The sequence below is a fragment of the Platichthys flesus genome, chromosome 9 (genome assembly GCF_949316205.1).
Source record: "Platichthys flesus chromosome 9, fPlaFle2.1, whole genome shotgun sequence".
In the NCBI taxonomy this organism is placed as follows: Eukaryota; Metazoa; Chordata; class Actinopteri; order Pleuronectiformes; family Pleuronectidae; genus Platichthys; species Platichthys flesus.
Genome location: NC_084953.1, coordinates 13,064,691 through 13,089,376, shown reverse-complemented (window position 1 = coordinate 13,089,376; position 24,686 = coordinate 13,064,691). Strand labels below are relative to the sequence as shown.

The following is a 24,686-nucleotide window of genomic DNA, read 5'->3' as shown; positions in this document are numbered from 1 at the left end:
TCATTGATAGTTAAGATATGAGTTAATACTTTGATTATGTGTCTTAAGACAACACTTGATGACTGAAAACCTTAATTCACCAAAGTGTCCTGTTTGATTTATAAGGAAAGGTTCCTTGTACAATGCACTCACTACTTCTGTTAAACAAATAAACGGTTCAATCACATGAACTGTGGCTTCAACATTTTAATAGAGGTTAAGCAGACCCTTCATCACGTATATCTAATACATACTTTTAAAGTGTCAACAGCAGTGAACATTTGTTATAGAAGTCGTTTCATTTCATCATCAACTTCATTCAGTTCAATAATCTCTCTTTAATGCTCCAAGTGAGGGGAAGTCTGTGCTCGCATCTCACAGGGGCCTGTTCCTCTCATTTCATCCGTTTGGACCATCTCCTGGATGTAGACTGGACCCGATCCGGTCGCAGCACGGTAACCATTGAAGGGATCTTGGTGCTTTTGTCCTCTGCATCTCATCACACAATTCCCTGTGAGACCTGAAAGTGGTTTTGAGACACTTGTTAAAGCTCAAACAAAACTGGAGTAAATGCACTGAAAGTAAAATGCTACAGAGCAGAAACGGTCACTTACTGTTTCTTCCACTTCTCAGTCTGAGGAAGTCCACACACAGGAGAGCACCAAGAGAAAGAAGAACACAGAGGACCACAGCAGCAATGGCTGGAACAGCACCTGCAGGAGTGAAGGGCGAACAGAAAGGAGATTGATCTTCTATTCACCAACATGACAGTGACTCATTCTGACAATTCCTCTGTGGTTTACAGCTCTGGACTCAAACACAAAAGAACAGAGGATGAAGTGGAAAGTGAGTTAAAGGCAAGACTCAGATACCTTTCCCCGGCTGGTTGGATGTGGAGTTGTTCTCCAGATGAGGCGCAGCACTGACGTGGTTCCTGTGTTCCACTGTTTCACAGGAGATACAAACAGGTTGAGAACTTTCTCACATCACGTTCACTCACAATCTGCCGTTTTTCCACTGTCATGTCCACAGGCATGAGTTCAGGATTCTTACCAACATGCAGGGTGATGATGCACCTGGGTTTCAGTTTGGGGATCAAACATGTGTAATCTCCTCTGTCAGACATCTTCACAGAGGAGATCTGCACTGAGATGTTTCCCATGATCAGGCCTTTGTGGTCCAGTGTGGTTCTGTGTCTGTACTGCTTCATCTGGGCGTTGAGGAGGACTCTTCTGTCTCGATACAGGAGGACATACTGGCTGATGTCAGTTCTTGTAACTTCCACTGTGTAATTCATCAAGTTGACCAAGGGAACAAGTCCACACCAAAGACTCACGTCTTCACCTTCTTCCACCGTTAATGAGAGACTCGAACATGTGGGATGAGATCCACCTGAGAAAACACAGAAAACGATTAGTCCTGTTAACATCACACAGAGCTGATGCCTATCAGGGCAGATGTGGTGTCAGTGTGAACTTGAATTAATAAACTCACCAGAGACAAGTGGGACAATGAGCAGTAAAGTGAACAGAGTCTTGTTCATTTTCCAGAGTTTTGTCCGCGGCACAGATTGTACCAAACCCGTATATGGATCTGAAGAGCCGGCTGCACTTCCTGTTCTCTCTCTATGATCCTCACTGACGTAGAGCTGATGTCCTGTGCAGGTAAAAATGCAGAGTGCAACCTTTTATACTCGTAATGTTCGGTTAAAAAATCGGGAAGGCCCTCCCTCGACTCACATTGGGCCAATCACATCGCAGATTGATCACATGAATGGAATGTCGGAGATACACAGGGGGCGTGTCTGGAGAGACGCTTCTCGAAGGTAAACTGTTGAATCCGCATTGGTTCTGCGTAATTTTCGGTTGGAGCGAACCAGCGCGTTTCTGCGGCTCTAGAGAGCGACGCGTCGGACACAGAGGAGGACGGAGCGGGTCTACAGCCGCGTGTTGGAAAGAGGATTGATATCAACACACTGAGTTCACAACACTTCATGTCGTACATGGTGACCGGTGCTGAGAGACTGACACGGGGAACACAGAGAGAATAGACGGAGACTATAATGATTGAAACAAAGGTGTCTCCACAGGAGGTAGACTTTGTATTTGGGAAATATAGAATTCGGGAGTTTTTACCAAACCGGGCTGGAACCTCAACAACCGATCTCACGACACTTTACACGGAGTCGTTCTGACATGCAGTCTAACTGGCAACAGGGCGCGTCCCGCCGTGTTCAAGCCATGGAACTCAGTGGCGCTGTTCACTTCGGCTGTGATCGCGCTCTGCACCGATGCTTTCTGCGTCAGCTCTTTTTCTTCGAGTTGTCGCCAGATGCGGAAGAGTCGCGCAACTCTCTGGCGTGCAGCAGCCTGGCTGCCGGCCCGTGATTCTGCTTTCTCCGCTCCGGTTGTATATGCTCCGTTCAATGTAGGGGTTCGTGGTAAATGATGATGGTCTTCATAGCACCCCCCCCCCTCTCTCTTTCTCTGTCTGACTGCTTGTGTGCCAGTAGTGTGTTTGTGTGGGAGGGGGGCATTTAATCATGCGAGGGGAAAAACTCGGCAATTTTAACTCCGGGGGAACAGCAGGGAACTCTATAGTACGGGACAGATATTTGATAATTGATATATAATATGTCATTAATTTCGTTTAAAATCATTTCCCAGTGTGTTTCCCCGAGCGATGCGCAGCCCCGAGCAAACCTGTGCGCCTCCTTTCCGCTCCCATGTTATTCAGATGTGATGTTCACATTGTCGCAGAGGGTTCCAACACAGTTTAGCAGTTTCCTGTCGATATTGGTCGGTCCACCACTGAATGGTGTGTCACCGGTATGTCACGTTTGAGTTTCTGCCTATAGGAAGGTAGGGAAAACTGAAGTGATCTGATTTGCCGAATCTGAGTCGAGGGAGGGCCTTATACAAATCCCCGGTGAGTGTAAATCCCGAACGTTACGAGGATAAAAGGTTGCACTCTGTACTTTTATCTGCACAGGACATCAGCTCCAGATCAGTGAGGATCTTAGCGAGAGATCAGGTCCTGCAGCCGGCTCTTCTGATCCCTGGACCTGACTTAATTGAAGGAACACAATTTATACAATTGTTACAATTTCGTTATTATATATATTATTTCATGTTCATTCGTTTGTTCTAAGATGGTCAGTCGGGGCGCCGAACACAGCGTGACAGATCCACCCGTGCTCCTTTACAGCAAGATGAATTGTTACAACCCGACCTCTGATATTTAAATTTAGAAGCCTAGGTTTATGTGATTGAACACTTTATTTGTTTAACACAAGTACTGAGTAGATTTGTTCGCAAATATTTCCAAGCCTATCTTCATAAACACTTGACATCATATATCAGAGACTGTATTTATCCAACCTCTAATCTCAGATTCCTGTGTTCTGCTGCTTCTTCTGAATCAAGAGGAACAAGAGCCGTTTGTGGGACTCGTCCCCAAGAGGACAGGGAGAGACATTCAGAAGAAATCTGTCTCAATCAACCTAATAGACTTTGAGTGTACTTTCATATAGGTCAGTGAGAGCTCTCTCTCCAGGTCTTTGTCAATTTGTCTCTTTAATTTTGTACATGTAATCATATACTTGTTCTCCTGTCCCCTAAATATGAATTATTTCCCTTCAAATGTGTGTAAGCCTCCTTTCCATATACACAAAAGGGAACATACTCACTTGTCCGAGGGCACATGTATATATACCATAGTAAGAATTGATCTCTTAAGCCTTTTAAGGTGACTGTAAAACAGGAACTGCGCAGACCCTATTTCCTCCACTTTAATTCTCTCTGTTAGAAATTTGGATCAGTATTTGGATGTATTTACTTCATCAATGTCACGTGTTGATCTTCCATGTAATGAAGTTGCAGAGCTCCCACCGTCGGTGCTTCACACACGATGCCTCAGAAACCATGTTCTGATGACAGGGTTCAGAGGACAGTGTATCCTGCCAATGTGTTGTTGAATTAATAGTTTTAATAAAGATTCGTCTGATAGAGGCACTCTTATTTTACCAGGACCATTCAAAATGAATAAAGAAAGGAATCTTTCATATTGTATTTCATCATCACGTTTTATAGAGTCTCTTTGTGGGATTAATGTTTTGTCCTAATACTTGCAGTGTCCAGATGCATAATTTCTTCAAGTGTTTTACAAGGTTCATTAGTTTTATCACATGCAGTGAACAGACTGATAACTGTCATGTTCCGAAATCTACATCTGTAATGGACAACTTTTTTTCTATCAAAAAATCTGCAAGTATTTCAGTTGGCGCATTTCATCAACCGAAATCATTCATTCAGTAGACGTTGTTCAGAATATCACATCAACACAGGAACCAAGGTTTTATTAAAGAGGAGTTTAATTCATAGGAATTGACTGTCATCATGCTGCTATTACATTCAGTTACATTGTACAGTATTTGAGATTATGTTGAATTTCATTTAAACCAATAATAAACAGACAAGTTCATTTACATGACAATTGTTTACAGTGCGGAAGTTTCACTGTAACAGACCGCGTCACACTCGCGCTGTGGGTTTTACGCGATGTCCTCGCCGCCGGTCTACTGGGAGAATAAAGCGAGCGGACGGACGAAAGTTGCATCCGCGCAGGACATCAGCTCCTGTGGGAACACGCGAGCAAAGCGATGATGGAAGCGACACTGATGGGATCGGTCCCAGAATGTCCCCGTGGTTAACTCTGAGGCTTCAGGGGGGGCGAACAGCAAAACAGAAAACCCAAACCACCTGAAGGGAACAACTTAAACTAACCTACTGAAATTAAAGGAACCAAAAGACATGTTCCTAACCTGGGTCCTCATCCAGAAACAGGAGAAAACATGGGTTCAACTCAAAGGATACCCACCCCCCAAACCGGGCTGGAACATCACCAACAGATCTTAAAACACTTTACAGGGAACAGTTGTGACCGGCAGCAATGATCGCTGTGTTCACACCAGACGCGGAAGCGCACGAAGCGCCGCCCAGAGCGACTCTCTGGTGAGCAGCAGCCTGGCGGTTCACACCGACCGCACATTTCCCTCGCGCCGGTCAGCCCGTGATTCTGCTTTCTCCGCTGGATGTTGTTTGCTCCGTTCAATGGTAGATGATGATGGTCTTCATAGCACCACTTATGCGCATTCCTGTAGGGAGTGTGAACATGGTCGAGTGGGTTCGCAGCCCGCCTAGGACAGCTTATGTTATGATGGTATCGCTGCAGGACTTTCCTCATCTTTGCGTTGTTAAAATCATCGGCCACCATACCCGCAGCCTCGGGCCGTGATGTCTCAGTCCTGTTGATAACCGCATGCAGCTCGTCCAGGGTCTGACGTCGTTATGTGGCAGAATGTGCACCGCTGTTATAACAACCGATGTAAACTCCCTCGGGATGTAATAAGGTGGGCATCTGATCACGAGCTGCTCCAGGTCCGGAGAACAGCCCGAAGAAATAATCTCCACATCTGAGCACCACACATTGTTCTCCATGCAGCAGACACCTCCTCCCTTGCTCTTCCCCGAGTTTGTTGTCCGGTCCTGGCGGTGAATGGAGACCCCCTCGGGAACCATTGCGGAGTCCGGGATCGAGCCAAGTCTCCGTGAACACCATCACATTACAAAAAGTCAGACTGCCTTTTTGTAATGTTAAGATCTGTTATTGATGTTCCAGCCCGGTTTGGGGGGTGGGTATCATTTGAGTTGAACCCATGTTTTCTCCTGTTTCTGGATGAGGACCCAGGTTAGGAACATGTCTTTTGGTTCCTTTAATTTCAGTAGGTTAGTTAAAGTTGTTCCCTTCAGGTGGTTTGGGTTTTCTGTTTTGCTGTTCGCCCCCCCTGAAGCCTCAGAGTTAACCACGGGGACATTCTGGGACCGATCCCATCAGTGTCACTTCCATCATCGCTTTGCTCGCGTGTCCCCACAGGAGCTGATGTCCTGCGCTGACAGACTGCAGAGTGCAAGCTTTATACAGGTAATGCTCGGGATTTAACATTCGGAATTTGTGTAAGGCCCTCCCTCGACCATCGACCAACATTTGGCAAATCAGATCGAAGGGCGGCGTGTCTGGAGAGGCGGAGGCACACAGGGGGGCGTGTCTGGAGAGACGCTTCTCGAAGGTAAACTGTTGAATCCGCATTGGTTCTGCGTACTGTTTGGTCGGAGCGAACCAGCGCGTGTCGGCGGCTCTAGAGAGCGACGCGTCGGACACAGAGGAAGACGGAGCGGGTCTACAGCCGCGTGTTGGATAGAGGATTGATATCAACACACTGAGTTCACAATACTTCATGTCGTACATGGTGACCGGTGCTGATAGACTGACACGGGGAGCACAGAGAGAATAGACGGGGACTATAATGATTGAAACAAAGGTATCTCCACAGGAGGTAGACTTTGGATTCGGGAAATATAGAATTCGGGAGTTTTAACCAAACCGGGCTGGAACCTCAACAACCGATCTCACGACACTTTACACGGAGTCGTTCTGACCGGCATTCTGACTGGCAAAAGGGCGCGTCCCGCCGGATCCACGCCATGGAACTCAGTGGCGCTGTTCACTTCGGCTGTGATCGCGCTCTGCACCGATGCTTTCTGCGTCAGCTCTTTTTCTTCGAGTCGTCGCCAGATGCGGAAGCGTCGCGCAACTCTCTGGCGCTCAGCAGCCTGGCTGTCGGCCCGTGATTCTGCTTTCTCCGCTCCAGTTGTATATGCTCCGTTCAATGTAGGGGTTCGTGGTAAATGATGATGGTCTACATAGTCCATCATCCCCCCCCCCCCCCCCTACTTAATCGGGGGGGGGGGACTCGGAAATATTAACTCCGGGGGAACATCAGGGAACTCTTATTTTACCAGGACCATTCAAAATGAATAAAGAAAGGAATCTTTCATATTGTATTTCATTATCACGTGTAATAGAGTCTCTTTGTGGGATTAATGTTTTGTCCTAATACTTGCAGTGTCAAGATGCATCATTTCTTCAAGTGTTTTACAAGGTTCATTAGTTTTATCACATGCAGTGAACAGACTGATAACTGTCATGTTCCGAAATCTACATCTGGAATGGACAACTTTTTTTCTATCAAAAAATCTGCAAGTATTTCAGTTGGCGCATTTCATCAACCGAAATCATTCATTCAGTAGACGTTGTTCAGAATATCACATCAACACAGGAACCAAGGTTTTGTTAAAGAGGAGTTTAATTCATAGGAATCAGATGGATCATCCTCTAGAGAAGGTCCATTGTTGGCTTCACCACTTTGGGTTCCACATGTGTCTTCGACAAATATAGCAGCATTCCTTTCTGCAGGACCTCTCTGCCGTTGATTCTGACATCACCCCCAGAATGCAATGCTGTTTGCAGTATAGTGCAATGTTCATAAATATTTCCCAGAATGCATTGTTTTCTACAGCACAGTGCTGTTTTAATAGAAACAGAATGTAACAGTCAGAATTGTAATCACACAAGAACACTTTGATGAACGTGTTGTTGGAATTTAAAATTAATCACAGGCCTTTTACCTTTTGGTTTGAGTCCATTCAATCATTGATAGTTAAGATATGAGTTAATACTTTGATTATGTGTCTTAAGACAACACTTGATGACTGAAAACCTTAATTCACCAAAGTGTCCTGTTTGATTTATAAGGAAAGGTTCCTTGTACAATGCACTCACTACTTCTGTTAAACAAATAAACGGTTCAATCACATGAACTGTGGCTTCAACATTTTAATAGAGGTTAAGCAGACCCTTCATCACGTATATCTAATACATACTTTTAAAGTGTCAACAGCAGTGAACATTTGTTATAGAAGTCGTTTCATTTCATCATCAACTTCATTCAGTTCAATAATCTCTCTTTAATGCTCCAAGTGAGGGGAAGTCTGTGCTCGCATCTCACAGGGGCCTGTTCCTCTCATTTCATCCGTTTGGACCATCTCCTGGATGTAGACTGGACCCGATCCGGTCGCAGCACGGTAACCATTGAAGGGATCTTGGTGCTTTTGTCCTCTGCATCTCATCACACAATTCCCTGTGAGACCTGAAAGTGGTTTTGAGACACTTGTTAAAGCTCAAACAAAACTGGAGTAAATGCACTGAAAGTAAAATGCTACAGAGCAGAAACGGTCACTTACTGTTTCTTCCACTTCTCAGTCTGAGGAAGTCCACACACAGGAGAGCACCAAGAGAAAGAAGAACACAGAGGACCACAGCAGCAATGGCTGGAACAGCACCTGCAGGAGTGAAGGGCGAACAGAAAGGAGATTGATCTTCTATTCACCAACATGACAGTGACTCATTCTGACAATTCCTCTGTGGTTTACAGCTCTGGACTCAAACACAAAAGAACAGAGGATGAAGTGGAAAGTGAGTTAAAGGCAAGACTCAGATACCTTTCCCCGGCTGGTTGGATGTGGAGTTGTTCTCCAGATGAGGCGCAGCACTGACGTGGTTCCTGTGTTCCACTGTTTCACAGGAGATACAAACAGGTTGAGAACTTTCTCACATCACGTTCACTCACAATCTGCCGTTTTTCCACTGTCATGTCCACAGGCATGAGTTCAGGATTCTTACCAACATGCAGGGTGATGATGCACCTGGGTTTCAGTTTGGGGATCAAACATGTGTAATCTCCTCTGTCAGACATCTTCACAGAGGAGATCTGCACTGAGATGTTTCCCATGATCAGGCCTTTGTGGTCCAGTGTGGTTCTGTGTCTGTACTGCTTCATCTGGGCGTTGAGGAGGACTCTTCTGTCTCGATACAGGAGGACATACTGGCTGATGTCAGTTCTTGTAACTTCCACTGTGTAATTCATCAAGTTGACCAAGGGAACAAGTCCACACCAAAGACTCACGTCTTCACCTTCTTCCACCGTTAATGAGAGACTCGAACATGTGGGATGAGATCCACCTGAGAAAACACAGAAAACGATTAGTCCTGTTAACATCACACAGAGCTGATGCCTATCAGGGCAGATGTGGTGTCAGTGTGAACTTGAATTAATAAACTCACCAGAGACAAGTGGGACAATGAGCAGTAAAGTGAACAGAGTCTTGTTCATTTTCCAGAGTTTTGTCCGCGGCACAGATTGTACCAAACCCGTATATGGATCTGAAGAGCCGGCTGCACTTCCTGTTCTCTCTCTATGATCCTCACTGACGTAGAGCTGATGTCCTGTGCAGGTAAAAATGCAGAGTGCAACCTTTTATACTCGTAATGTTCGGTTAAAAAATCGGGAAGGCCCTCCCTCGACTCACATTGGGCCAATCACATCGCAGATTGATCACATGAATGGAATGTCGGAGATACACAGGGGGCGTGTCTGGAGAGACGCTTCTCGAAGGTAAACTGTTGAATCCGCATTGGTTCTGCGTAATTTTCGGTTGGAGCGAACCAGCGCGTTTCTGCGGCTCTAGAGAGCGACGCGTCGGACACAGAGGAGGACGGAGCGGGTCTACAGCCGCGTGTTGGAAAGAGGATTGATATCAACACACTGAGTTCACAACACTTCATGTCGTACATGGTGACCGGTGCTGAGAGACTGACACGGGGAACACAGAGAGAATAGACGGAGACTATAATGATTGAAACAAAGGTGTCTCCACAGGAGGTAGACTTTGTATTTGGGAAATATAGAATTCGGGAGTTTTTACCAAACCGGGCTGGAACCTCAACAACCGATCTCACGACACTTTACACGGAGTCGTTCTGACATGCAGTCTAACTGGCAACAGGGCGCGTCCCGCCGTGTTCAAGCCATGGAACTCAGTGGCGCTGTTCACTTCGGCTGTGATCGCGCTCTGCACCGATGCTTTCTGCGTCAGCTCTTTTTCTTCGAGTTGTCGCCAGATGCGGAAGAGTCGCGCAACTCTCTGGCGTGCAGCAGCCTGGCTGCCGGCCCGTGATTCTGCTTTCTCCGCTCCGGTTGTATATGCTCCGTTCAATGTAGGGGTTCGTGGTAAATGATGATGGTCTTCATAGCACCCCCCCCCCTCTCTCTTTCTCTGTCTGACTGCTTGTGTGCCAGTAGTGTGTTTGTGTGGGAGGGGGGCATTTAATCATGCGAGGGGAAAAACTCGGCAATTTTAACTCCGGGGGAACAGCAGGGAACTCTATAGTACGGGACAGATATTTGATAATTGATATATAATATGTCATTAATTTCGTTTAAAATCATTTCCCAGTGTGTTTCCCCGAGCGATGCGCAGCCCCGAGCAAACCTGTGCGCCTCCTTTCCGCTCCCATGTTATTCAGATGTGATGTTCACATTGTCGCAGAGGGTTCCAACACAGTTTAGCAGTTTCCTGTCGATATTGGTCGGTCCACCACTGAATGGTGTGTCACCGGTATGTCACGTTTGAGTTTCTGCCTATAGGAAGGTAGGGAAAACTGAAGTGATCTGATTTGCCGAATCTGAGTCGAGGGAGGGCCTTATACAAATCCCCGGTGAGTGTAAATCCCGAACGTTACGAGGATAAAAGGTTGCACTCTGTACTTTTATCTGCACAGGACATCAGCTCCAGATCAGTGAGGATCTTAGCGAGAGATCAGGTCCTGCAGCCGGCTCTTCTGATCCCTGGACCTGACTTAATTGAAGGAACACAATTTATACAATTGTTACAATTTCGTTATTATATATATTATTTCATGTTCATTCGTTTGTTCTAAGATGGTCAGTCGGGGCGCCGAACACAGCGTGACAGATCCACCCGTGCTCCTTTACAGCAAGATGAATTGTTACAACCCGACCTCTGATATTTAAATTTAGAAGCCTAGGTTTATGTGATTGAACACTTTATTTGTTTAACACAAGTACTGAGTAGATTTGTTCGCAAATATTTCCAAGCCTATCTTCATAAACACTTGACATCATATATCAGAGACTGTATTTATCCAACCTCTAATCTCAGATTCCTGTGTTCTGCTGCTTCTTCTGAATCAAGAGGAACAAGAGCCGTTTGTGGGACTCGTCCCCAAGAGGACAGGGAGAGACATTCAGAAGAAATCTGTCTCAATCAACCTAATAGACTTTGAGTGTACTTTCATATAGGTCAGTGAGAGCTCTCTCTCCAGGTCTTTGTCAATTTGTCTCTTTAATTTTGTACATGTAATCATATACTTGTTCTCCTGTCCCCTAAATATGAATTATTTCCCTTCAAATGTGTGTAAGCCTCCTTTCCATATACACAAAAGGGAACATACTCACTTGTCCGAGGGCACATGTATATATACCATAGTAAGAATTGATCTCTTAAGCCTTTTAAGGTGACTGTAAAACAGGAACTGCGCAGACCCTATTTCCTCCACTTTAATTCTCTCTGTTAGAAATTTGGATCAGTATTTGGATGTATTTACTTCATCAATGTCACGTGTTGATCTTCCATGTAATGAAGTTGCAGAGCTCCCACCGTCGGTGCTTCACACACGATGCCTCAGAAACCATGTTCTGATGACAGGGTTCAGAGGACAGTGTATCCTGCCAATGTGTTGTTGAATTAATAGTTTTAATAAAGATTCGTCTGATAGAGGCACTCTTATTTTACCAGGACCATTCAAAATGAATAAAGAAAGGAATCTTTCATATTGTATTTCATCATCACGTTTTATAGATTCTCTTTGTGGGATTCATGTTTTGTCCTATTACTTGCAGTGATGCATCATTTCTTCAAGTGTTTTACAAGGTTCATTAGTTTTATCACATGCAGTGAACAGACTGATAACTGTCATGTTCCGAAATCTACATCTGTAATGGACAACTTTTTTTCTATCAAAAAATCTGCAAGTATTTCAGTTGGCGCATTTCATCAACCGAAATCATTCATTCAGTAGACGTTGTTCAGAATATCACATCAACACAGGAACCAAGGTTTTGTTAAAGAGGAGTTTAATTCATAGGAATTGACTGTCATCATGCTGCTATTACATTCAATTACATTGTACAGTATTTGAGATTATGTTGAATTTCCTTTAAAACAATAATAAACAGACAAGTTAATTTACATGACAATTGTTTACAGTGCGGAAGTGTCACTGTAACAGACCGCGTCACACTCGCGCTGTGGGTTTTACGCGATGTCCTCGCCGCCGGTCTACTGGGTGAATAAAGCGAGCGGACGGACGAAAGTTGCATCCGCGCAGAACATCAGCTCCTGTGGGAACACGCGAGCAAAGCGATGATGGGAGCGACACTGATGGGATCGGTCCCAGAATGTCCCCGTGGTTAACTCTGAGGCTTCAGGGGGGGCGAACAGCAAAACAGAAAACCCAAACCACCTGAAGGGAACAACTTAAACTAACCTACTGAAATTAAAGGAACCAAAAGACATGTTCCTAACCTGGGTCCTCATCCAGAAACAGGAGAAAACATGGGTTCAACTCAAAGGATACCCACCCCCCAAACCGGGCTGGAACATCACCAACAGATCTTAAAACACTTTACAAGGAACAGTTGTGACCGGCAGCAATGATCGCTGTGTTCACACCAGACGCGGAAGCGCACGAAGCGCCGCCCAGAGCGACTCTCTGGTGAGCAGCAGCCTGGCGGTTCACACCGACCGCACATTTCCCTCGCGCCGGTCAGCCCGTGATTCTGCTTTCTCCGCTGGATGTTGTTTGCTCCGTTCAATGGTAGATGATGAAGGTCTTCATAGCACCACTTATGCGCATTCCTGTAGGGAGTGTGAACATGGTCGAGTGGGTTCGCAGCCCGCCTAGGACAGCTTATGTTATGATGGTATCGCTGCAGGACTTTCCTCATCTTTGCGTTGTTAAAATCATCGGCCACCATACCCGCAGCCTCGGGCCGTGATGTCTCAGTCCTGTTGATAACCGCATGCAGCTCGTCCAGGGTCTGACGTCGTTATGTGGCAGAATGTGCACCGCTGTTATAACGACCGATGTAAACTCCCTCGGGATGTAATAAGGTGGGCATCTGATCACGAGCTGCTCCAGGTCCGGAGAACAGCCCGAAGAAATAATCTCCACATCTGAGCACCACACATTGTTCTCCATGCAGCAGACACCTCCTCCCTTGCTCTTCCCCGAGTTTGTTGTCCGGTCCTGGCGGTGAATGGAGACCCCCTCGGGAACCATTGCGGAGTCCGGGATCGAGCCAAGTCTCCGTGAACACCATCACATTACAAAAAGTCAGACTGCCTTTTTGTAATGTTAAGATCTGTTGGTGATGTTCCAGCCCGGTTTGGGGGGTGGGTATCATTTGAGTTGAACCCATGTTTTCTCCTGTTTCTGGATGAGGACCCAGGTTAGGAACATGTCTTTTGGTTCCTTTAATTTCAGTAGGTTAGTTTAAGTTGTTCCCTTCAGGTGGTTTGGGTTTTCTGTTTTGCTGTTCGCCCCCCCTGAAGCCTCAGAGTTAACCACGGGGACATTCTGGGACCGATCCCATCAGTGTCACTTCCATCATCGCTTTTCTCGCGTGTTCCCACAGGAGCTGATGTCCTGCGCTGACAGACTGCAGAGTGCAAGCTTTATACAGGTAATGCTCGGGATTTAACATTCGGAATTTGTGTAAGGCCCTCCCTCGACCATCGACCAACATTTGGCAAATCAGATCGAAGGGCGGCGTGTCTGGAGAGGCGGAGGCACACAGGGGGGCGTGTCTGGAGAGACGCTTCCCGAAGGTAAACTGTTGAATCCGCATTGGTTCTGCGTACTGTTTGGTCGGAGCGAACTAGCGCGAGTCGGTGGCTCTGGAGACTGACGCGTCGGAGACAGAGGAAGACGGAGCGGGTCTACAGCCGCGTGTTGGATAGAGGATTGATATCAACACACTGAGTTCACAATACTTCATGTCGTACATGGTGACCGGTGCTGATAGACCGACACGGGGAGCACAGAGAGAATAGACGGAGACTATAATGATTGAAACAAAGGTGTCTCCACAGGAGGTAGACTTTGGATTCGGGAAATATAGAATTCGGGAGTTTTAACCAAACCGGGCTGGAACCTCAACAACCGATCTCACGACACTTTACACGGAGTCGTTCTGACCGGCATTCTGACTGGCAAAAGGGCGCGAGCCGGATCCACGCCATGGAATCAGTGGCGCTGTTCACTTCGGCTGTGATCGCGCTCTGCACCGATGCTTTCTGCGTCAGCTCTTTTTCTTCGAGTCGTCGCCAGATGCGGAAGCGTCGCGCAACTCTCTGGCGCTCAGCAGCCTGGCTGTCGGCCCGTGATTCTGCTTTCTCCGCTCCAGTTGTATATGCTCCGTTCAATGTAGGGGTTCGTGGTAAATGATGATGGTCTACATACCCCCCCCCCCCCCCCTCTCTCTCTCTCTTTCTCTGTCTGACTGCTTGTGCGCTTGTAGTGTGTTTGTGTGTGTGGGTTTGGGGATGGGGGGGGGGGGGGGGGGGCACTTAATCAGGCGGGGGGGAATACTCGGAAATATTTACTCCGGGGGAACATCAGGGAACTCTTATTTTACCAGGACCATTCAAAATGAATAAAGAAAGGAATCTTTCATATTGTATTTCATTATCACGTGTTATAGAGTCTCTTTGTGGGATTAATGTTTTGTCCTAATGTTTGCAGTGTCCAGATCCATCATTTCTTCAAGTGTTTTACAAGGTTCATTAGTTTTATCACATGCAGTGAACAGACTGATAACTGTCATGTTCCGAAATCTACATCTGTAATGGACAACTTTTTTTCTATCAAAAAATCTGCAAGTATTTCAGTTGGCGCATTTCATCAACCGAAATCATTCATTCAGTAGACGTTGTTCAGAATATCACATCAACACAGGAACCAAGGTTTTGTTAAAGAGGAGTTTAATTCATAGGAATTGACTGTCATCATGCTGCTATTACATTCAGTTACATTGTACAGTATTTGAGATTATGTTGAATTTCATTTAAAACAATAATAAACAGACAAGTTCATTTACATGACAATTGTTTACAGTGCGGAAGTTTCACTGTAACAGACCGCGTCACACTCGCGCTGTGGGTTTTACGCGATGTCCTCGCTGCCGGTCTACTGGGAGAATAAAGCGAGCGGACGGACGAAAGTTGCATCCGCGCAGGACATCAGCTCCTGTGGGAACACGCGAGCAAAGCGATGATGGAAGCGACACTGATGGGATCGGTCCCAGAATGTCCCCGTGGTTAACTCTGAGGCTTCAGGGGGGGCGAACAGCAAAACAGAAAACCCAAACCACCTGAAGGGAACAACTTAAACTAACCTACTGAAATTAAAGGAACCAAAAGACATGTTCCTAACCTGGGTCCTCATCCAGAAACAGGAGAAAACATGGGTTCAACTCAAAGGATACCCACCCCCCAAACCGGGCTGGAACATCACCAACAGATCTTAAAACACTTTACAAGGAACAGTTGTGACCGGCAGCAATGATCGCTGTGTTCACACCAGACGCGGAAGCGCACGAAGCGCCGCCCAGAGCGACTCTCTGGTGAGCAGCAGCCTGGCGGTTCACACCGACCGCACATTTCCCTCGCGCCGGTCAGCCCGTGATTCTGCTTTCTCCGCTGGATGTTGTTTGCTCCGTTCAATGGTAGATGATGAAGGTCTTCATAGCACCACTTATGCGCATTCCTGTAGGGAGTGTGAACATGGTCGAGTGGGTTCGCAGCCCGCCTAGGACAGCTTATGTTATGATGGTATCGCTGCAGGACTTTCCTCATCTTTGCGTTGTTAAAATCATCGGCCACCATACCCGCAGCCTCGGGCCGTGATGTCTCAGTCCTGTTGATAACCGCATGCAGCTCGTCCAGGGTCTGACGTCGTTATGTGGCAGAATGTGCACCGCTGTTATAACGACCGATGTAAACTCCCTCGGGATGTAATAAGGTGGGCATCTGATCACGAGCTGCTCCAGGTCCGGAGAACAGCCCGAAGAAATAATCTCCACATCTGAGCACCACACATTGTTCTCCATGCAGCAGACACCTCCTCCCTTGCTCTTCCCCGAGTTTGTTGTCCGGTCCTGGCGGTGAATGGAGACCCCCTCGGGAACCATTGCGGAGTCCGGGATCGAGCCAAGTCTCCGTGAACACCATCACATTACAAAAAGTCAGACTGCCTTTTTGTAATGTTAAGATCTGTTGGTGATGTTCCAGCCCGGTTTGGGGGGTGGGTATCATTTGAGTTGAACCCATGTTTTCTCCTGTTTCTGGATGAGGACCCAGGTTAGGAACATGTCTTTTGGTTCCTTTAATTTCAGTAGGTTAGTTTAAGTTGTTCCCTTCAGGTGGTTTGGGTTTTCTGTTTTGCTGTTCGCCCCCCCTGAAGCCTCAGAGTTAACCACGGGGACATTCTGGGACCGATCCCATCAGTGTCACTTCCATCATCGCTTTTCTCGCGTGTTCCCACAGGAGCTGATGTCCTGCGCTGACAGACTGCAGAGTGCAAGCTTTATACAGGTAATGCTCGGGATTTAACATTCGGAATTTGTGTAAGGCCCTCCCTCGACCATCGACCAACATTTGGCAAATCAGATCGAAGGGCGGCGTGTCTGGAGAGGCGGAGGCACACAGGGGGGCGTGTCTGGAGAGACGCTTCCCGAAGGTAAACTGTTGAATCCGCATTGGTTCTGCGTACTGTTTGGTCGGAGCGAACTAGCGCGAGTCGGTGGCTCTGGAGACTGACGCGTCGGAGACAGAGGAAGACGGAGCGGGTCTACAGCCGCGTGTTGGATAGAGGATTGATATCAACACACTGAGTTCACAATACTTCATGTCGTACATGGTGACCGGTGCTGATAGACCGACACGGGGAGCACAGAGAGAATAGACGGAGACTATAATGATTGAAACAAAGGTGTCTCCACAGGAGGTAGACTTTGGATTCGGGAAATATAGAATTCGGGAGTTTTAACCAAACCGGGCTGGAACCTCAACAACCGATCTCACGACACTTTACACGGAGTCGTTCTGACCGGCATTCTGACTGGCAAAAGGGCGCGTCCCGCCGGATCCACGCCATGGAACTCAGTGGCGCTGTTCACTTCGGCTGTGATCGCGCTCTGCACCGATGCTTTCTGCGTCAGCTCTTTTTCTTCGAGTCGTCGCCAGATGCGGAAGCGTCGCGCAACTCTCTGGCGCTCAGCAGCCTGGCTGTCGGCCCGTGATTCTGCTTTCTCCGCTCCAGTTGTATATGCTCCGTTCAATGTAGGGGTTCGTGGTAAATGATGATGGTCTACATACCCCCCCCCCCCCCCCCCCCCTCTCTCTCTCTCTTTCTCTGTCTGACTGCTTGTGCGCTTGTAGTGTGTTTGTGTGTGTGGGTTTGGGGATGGGGGGGGGGGGGGGGGGCACTTAATCAGGCGGGGGGGAATACTCGGAAATATTTACTCCGGGGGAACATCAGGGAACTCTTATTTTACCAGGACCATTCAAAATGAATAAAGAAAGGAATCTTTCATATTGTATTTCATTATCACGTGTTATAGAGTCTCTTTGTGGGATTAATGTTTTGTCCTAATGTTTGCAGTGTCCAGATCCATCATTTCTTCAAGTGTTTTACAAGGTTCATTAGTTTTATCACATGCAGTGAACAGACTGATAACTGTCATGTTCCGAAATCTACATCTGTAATGGACAACTTTTTTTCTATCAAAAAATCTGCAAGTATTTCAGTTGGCGCATTTCATCAACCGAAATCATTCATTCAGTAGACGTTGTTCAGAATATCACATCAACACAGGAACCAAGGTTTTGTTAAAGAGGAGTTTAATTCATAGGAATTGACTGTCATCATGCTGCTATTACATTCAGTTACATTGTACAGTATTTGAGATTATGTTGAATTTCATTTAAAACAATAATAAACAGACAAGTTCATTTACATGACAATTGTTTACAGTGCGGAAGTTTCACTGTAACAGACCGCGTCACACTCGCGCTGTGGGTTTTACGCGATGTCCTCGCTGCCGGTCTACTGGGAGAATAAAGCGAGCGGACGGACGAAAGTTGCATCCGCGCAGGACATCAGCTCCTGTGGGAACACGCGAGCAAAGCGATGATGGAAGCGACACTGATGGGATCGGTCCCAGAATGTCCCCGTGGTTAACTCTGAGGCTTCAGGGGGGGCGAACAGCAAAACAGAAAACCCAAACCACCTGAAGGGAACAACTTAAACTAACCTACTGAAATTAAAGGAACCAAAAGACATGTTCCTAACCTGGGTCCTCATCCAGAAACAGGAGAAAACATGGGTTCAACTCAAAGGATACCCACCCCCCAAACCGGGCTGGAACATCACCAACAGATCTTAAAACACTTTACAAGGAACAGTTGTGACCGGCAGCAATGATCGCTGTGTTCACACCAGACGCGGAAGCGCACGAAGCGCCGCCCAGAGCGACTCTCTGGTGAGCAGCAGCCTGGCGGTTCACACCGACCGCACATTTCCCTCGCGCCGGTCAGCCCGTGATTCTGCTTTCTCCGCTGGATGTTGTTTGCTCCGTTCAATGGTAGATGATGAAGGTCTTCATAGCACCACTTATGCGCATTCCTGTAGGGAGTGTGAACATGGTCGAGTGGGTTCGCAGCCCGCCTAGGACAGCTTATGTTATGATGGTATCGCTGCAGGACTTTCCTCATCTTTGCGTTGTTAAAATCATCGGCCACCATACCCGCAGCCTCGGGCCGTGATGTCTCAGTCCTGTTGATAACCGCATGCAGCTCGTCCAGGGTCTGACGTCGTTATGTGGCAGAATGTGCACCGCTGTTATAACGACCGATGTAAACTCCCTCGGGATGTAATAAGGTGGGCATCTGATCACGAGCTGCTCCAGGTCCGGAGAACAGCCCGAAGAAATAATCTCCACATCTGAGCACCACACATTGTTCTCCATGCAGCAGACACCTCCTCCCTTGCTCTTCCCCGAGTTTGTTGTCCGGTCCTGGCGGTGAATGGAGACCCCCTCGGGAACCATTGCGGAGTCCGGGATCGAGCCAAGTCTCCGTGAACACCATCACATTACAAAAAGTCAGACTGCCTTTTTGTAATGTTAAGATCTGTTGGTGATGTTCCAGCCCGGTTTGGGGGGTGGGTATCATTTGAGTTGAACCCATGTTTTCTCCTGTTTCTGGATGAGGACCCAGGTTAGGAACATGTCTTTTGGTTCCTTTAATTTCAGTAGGTTAGTTTAAGTTGTTCCCTTCAGGTGGTTTGGGTTTTCTGTTTTGCTGTTCGCCCCCCCTGAAGCCTCAGAGTTAACCACGGGGACATTCTGGGACCGATCCCATCAGTGTCACTTCCATCATCGCTTTTCTCGCGTGTTCCCACAGGAGCTGATGTCCTGCGCTGACAGACTGCAGAGTGCAAGCTTTATACAGGTAATGCTCGGGATTTAACATTCGGAATTTGTGTAAGGCCCTCCCTCGACCATCGACCAACATTTGGCAAATCAGATCGAAGGACGGCGTGTCTGGAGAGGCGGAGGCACACAGGGGGGCGTGTCTGGAGAGACGCTTCCCGAAGGTAAACTGTTGAATCCGCATTGGTTCTGCGTACTGTTTGGTCGGAGCGAACTAGCGCGAGTCGGTGGCTCTGGAGACTGACGCGTCGGAGACAGAGGAAGACGGAGCGGGTCTACAGCCGCGTGTTGGATAGAGGATTGATATCAACACACTGAGTTCACAATACTTCATGTCGTACATGGTGACCGGTGCTGATAGACCGACACGGGGAGCACAGAGAGAATAGACGGAGACTATAATGATTGAAACAAAGGTGTCTCCACAGGAGGTAGACTTTGGATTCGGGAAATATAGAATTCGGGAGTTTTAACCAAACCGGGCTGGAACCTCAACAACCGATCTCACGACACTTTACACGGAGTCGTTCTGACCGGCATTCTGACTGGCAAAAGGGCGCGTCCCGCCGGATCCACGCCATGGAACTCATTGGCGCTGTTCACTTCGGCTGTGATCGCGCTCTGCACCGATGCTTTCTGCGTCAGCTCTTTTTCTTCGAGTCGTCGCCAGATGCGGAAGCGTCGCGCAACTCTCTGGCGCTCAGCAGCCTGGCTGTCGGCCCGTGATTCTGCTTTCTCCGCTCCAGTTGTATATGCTCCGTTCAATGTAGGGGTTCGTGGTAAATGATGATGGTCTACATACCCCCCCCCCCCCCCCTCTCTCTCTCTCTTTCTCTGTCTGACTGCTTGTGCGCTTGTAGTGTGTTTGTGTGTGTGGGTTTGGGGATGGGGGGGGGGGGGGGGGGGCACTTAATCAGGCGGGGGGGAATACTCGGAAATATTTACTCCGGGGGAACATCAGGGAACTCTTATTTTACCAGGACCATTCAAAATGAATAAAGAAAGGAATCTTTCATATTGTATTTCATTATCACGTGTTATAGAGTCTCTTTGTGGGATTAATGTTTTGTCCTAATGTTTGCAGTGTCCAGATCCATCATTTCTTCAAGTGTTTTACAAGGTTCATTAGTTTTATCACATGCAGTGAACAGACTGATAACTGTCATGTTCCGAAATCTACATCTGTAATGGACAACTTTTTTTCTATCAAAAAATCTGCAAGTATTTCAGTTGGCGCATTTCATCAACCGAAATCATTCATTCAGTAGACGTTGTTCAGAATATCACATCAACACAGGAACCAAGGTTTTGTTAAAGAGGAGTTTAATTCATAGGAATTGACTGTCATCATGCTGCTATTACATTCAGTTACATTGTACAGTATTTGAGATTATGTTGAATTTCATTTAAAACAATAATAAACAGACAAGTTCATTTACATGACAATTGTTTACAGTGCGGAAGTTTCACTGTAACAGACCGCGTCACACTCGCGCTGTGGGTTTTACGCGATGTCCTCGCTGCCGGTCTACTGGGAGAATAAAGCGAGCGGACGGACGAAAGTTGCATCCGCGCAGGACATCAGCTCCTGTGGGAACACGCGAGCAAAGCGATGATGGAAGCGACACTGATGGGATCGGTCCCAGAATGTCCCCGTGGTTAACTCTGAGGCTTCAGGGGGGGCGAACAGCAAAACAGAAAACCCAAACCACCTGAAGGGAACAACTTAAACTAACCTACTGAAATTAAAGGAACCAAAAGACATGTTCCTAACCTGGGTCCTCATCCAGAAACAGGAGAAAACATGGGTTCAACTCAAAGGATACCCACCCCCCAAACCGGGCTGGAACATCACCAACAGATCTTAAAACACTTTACAAGGAACAGTTGTGACCGGCAGCAATGATCGCTGTGTTCACACCAGACGCGGAAGCGCACGAAGCGCCGCCCAGAGCGACTCTCTGGTGAGCAGCAGCCTGGCGGTTCACACCGACCGCACATTTCCCTCGCGCCGGTCAGCCCGTGATTCTGCTTTCTCCGCTGGATGTTGTTTGCTCCGTTCAATGGTAGATGATGATGGTCTTCATAGCACCACTTATGCGCATTCCTGTAGGGAGTGTGAACATGGTCGAGTGGGTTCGCAGCCCGCCTAGGACAGCTTATGTTATGATGGTATCGCTGCAGGACTTTCCTCATCTTTGCGTTGTTAAAATCATCGGCCACCATACCCGCAGCCTCGGGCCGTGATGTCTCAGTCCTGTTGATAACCGCATGCAGCTCGTCCAGGGTCTGACGTCGTTATGTGGCAGAATGTGCACCGCTGTTATAACGACCGATGTAAACTCCCTCGGGATGTAATTAGGTGGGCATCTGATCACGAGCTGCTCCAGGTCCGGAGAACAGCCCGAAGAAATAATCTCCACATCTGAGCACCACACATTGTTCTCCATGCAGCAGACACCTCCTCCCTTGCTCTTCCCCGAGTTTGTTGTCCGGTCCTGGCGGTGAATGGAGACCCCCTCGGGAACCATTGCGGAGTCCGGGATCGAGCCAAGTCTCCGTAAACACCATCACATTACAAAAAGTCAGACTGCCTTTTTGTAATGTTAAGATCTGTTATTGATGTTCCAGCCCGGTTTGGGGGTTGGGTATCATTTGAGTTGAACCCATGTTTTCTCCTGTTTCTGGATGAGGACCCAGGTTAGGAACATGTCTTTTGGTTCCTTTAATTTCAGTAGGTTAGTTAAAGTTGTTCCCTTCAGGTGGTTTGGGTTTTCTGTTTTGCTGTTCGCCCCCCCTGAAGCCTCAGAGTTAACCACGGGGACATTCTGGGACCGATCCCATCAGTGTCACTTCCATCATCGCTTTTCTCGCGTGTTCCCACAGGAGCTGATGTCCCGCGCTGACAGACTGCAGAGTGCAAGCTTTATACAGGTAATGCTCGGGATTTAACATTCGGAATTTGTGTAAGGCCCTCCCTCGACCATCGACCAACATTTGGCAAATCAGATCGAAGGGCGGCGTGTCTGGAGAGGCGGAGGCACACAGGGGGGCGTGTCTGGAGAGACGCTTCACGAAGGTAAACTGTTGAAATCACATTGGTTCTTCTGTGTAATTTTCGGTCGGAGCGAACTAGCGCGTGACAGCGGCTCTGGAGAGCGACGCGTCGGAGACAGAGGAAGACGGAGCGGGTCTACAGCCGCGTGTTGGAAAGAGGATTGATATCAAACCACTGAGTTCACAACACTTGATGTCGTACATGGTGACCGGTGCTGATAGACCGACACGGGGAGCACAGAGAGAAGAGACGGAGACTATAATGTTTGAAACAAAGGTATCTCCACAGGAGGTAGACTTTGTATTTGGGAAATATAGAATTCGGGAGTTTTTACCAAACCGGGCTGGAACATCAACAACCGATCTCACGACACTTTACACGGATTCGTTCTGACCGGCATTCTGACTGGCAACAGGGCGCGTCCCGCCGGATCCACGCCATGGAACTCAGTGGCGCTGTTCACTTCGGCTGTGATCGCGCTCTGCACCGATGCTTTCTGCGTCAGCTCTTTTTTCTTCGAGTTGTCGCCAGATGCGGAAGCGTCGCGCAACTCTCTGGCGCGCAGCAGCCTGGCTGTCGGCCCGTGATTCTGCTTTCTCCGCTCCAGTTGTATATGCTCCGTTCAATGTAGGGGTTCGTGGTAAATGATGATGGTCTACATAGCCCCCCCCCCCCCCCCTCTCTCTCTCTCTTTCTCTGTCTGACTGCTTGTGTGCTTGTAGTGTGTTTGTGTGTGTGGGTTTGGGGATGGGGGGGGGGGGGGGGCACTTAATCAGGCGGGGGGGAATACTCGGAAATATTTACTCCGGGGGAACATCAGGGAACTCTTATTTTACCAGGACCATTCAAAATGAATAAAGAAAGGAATCTTTCATATTGTATTTCATTATCACGTGTTATAGAGTCTCTTTGTGGGATTAATGTTTTGTCCTAATACTTGCAGTGTCCAGATGCATAATTTCTTCAAGTGTTTTACAAGGTTCATTAGTTTTATCACATGCAGTGAACAGACTGATAACTGTCATGTTCCGAAATCTACATCTGTAATGGACAACTTTTTTTCTATCAAAAAATCTGCAAGTATTTCAGTTGGCGCATTTCATCAACCGAAATCATTCATTCAGTAGACGTTGTTCAGAATATCACATCAACACAGGAACCAAGGTTTTATTAAAGAGGAGTTTAATTCATAGGAATTGACTGTCATCATGCTGCTATTACATTCAGTTACATTGTACAGTATTTGAGATTATGTTGAATTTCATTTAAACCAATAATAAACAGACAAGTTCATTTACATGACAATTGTTTACAGTGCGGAAGTTTCACTGTAACAGACCGCGTCACACTCGCGCTGTGGGTTTTACGCGATGTCCTCGCCGCCGGTCTACTGGGAGAATAAAGCGAGCGGACGGACGAAAGTTGCATCCGCGCAGGACATCAGCTCCTGTGGGAACACGCGAGCAAAGCGATGATGGAAGCGACACTGATGGGATCGGTCCCAGAATGTCCCCGTGGTTAACTCTGAGGCTTCAGGGGGGGCGAACAGCAAAACAGAAAACCCAAACCACCTGAAGGGAACAACTTAAACTAACCTACTGAAATTAAAGGAACCAAAAGACATGTTCCTAACCTGGGTCCTCATCCAGAAACAGGAGAAAACATGGGTTCAACTCAAAGGATACCCACCCCCCAAACCGGGCTGGAACATCACCAACAGATCTTAAAACACTTTACAGGGAACAGTTGTGACCGGCAGCAATGATCGCTGTGTTCACACCAGACGCGGAAGCGCACGAAGCGCCGCCCAGAGCGACTCTCTGGTGAGCAGCAGCCTGGCGGTTCACACCGACCGCACATTTCCCTCGCGCCGGTCAGCCCGTGATTCTGCTTTCTCCGCTGGATGTTGTTTGCTCCGTTCAATGGTAGATGATGATGGTCTTCATAGCACCACTTATGCGCATTCCTGTAGGGAGTGTGAACATGGTCGAGTGGGTTCGCAGCCCGCCTAGGACAGCTTATGTTATGATGGTATCGCTGCAGGACTTTCCTCATCTTTGCGTTGTTAAAATCATCGGCCACCATACCCGCAGCCTCGGGCCGTGATGTCTCAGTCCTGTTGATAACCGCATGCAGCTCGTCCAGGGTCTGACGTCGTTATGTGGCAGAATGTGCACCGCTGTTATAACAACCGATGTAAACTCCCTCGGGATGTAATAAGGTGGGCATCTGATCACGAGCTGCTCCAGGTCCGGAGAACAGCCCGAAGAAATAATCTCCACATCTGAGCACCACACATTGTTCTCCATGCAGCAGACACCTCCTCCCTTGCTC

At 47.6% G+C, this 24,686-nt stretch overlaps 2 protein-coding genes across 2 annotated transcripts; both read right to left on the bottom strand.

The window, feature by feature from the left end:
• Positions 1 to 196: 196 nt before the first annotated feature.
• Positions 197 to 1,626, bottom strand: LOC133961190 (uncharacterized). Its single transcript, XM_062396218.1, has 5 exons — positions 1,474 to 1,626; positions 1,033 to 1,371; positions 852 to 923; positions 594 to 692; positions 197 to 499 (listed from the first exon to the last, which is right to left on the bottom strand). The coding sequence occupies exons 1-5, from the start codon at positions 1,520 to 1,522 to the stop codon at positions 318 to 320; spliced, it is 741 nt and encodes a 246-aa protein (XP_062252202.1). The 5' UTR covers positions 1,523 to 1,626; the 3' UTR covers positions 197 to 317.
• A 6,097-nt stretch (positions 1,627 to 7,723) lies between these two features.
• LOC133961168 (uncharacterized) lies at positions 7,724 to 9,153 on the bottom strand. The gene is made up of 5 exons (XM_062396181.1): positions 9,001 to 9,153; positions 8,560 to 8,898; positions 8,379 to 8,450; positions 8,121 to 8,219; positions 7,724 to 8,026 (listed from the first exon to the last, which is right to left on the bottom strand). Exons 1-5 carry the CDS (start codon positions 9,047 to 9,049, stop codon positions 7,845 to 7,847), a joined length of 741 nt encoding a protein of 246 aa, XP_062252165.1. The 5' UTR covers positions 9,050 to 9,153; the 3' UTR covers positions 7,724 to 7,844.
• Positions 9,154 to 24,686: the final 15,533 nt, after the last annotated feature.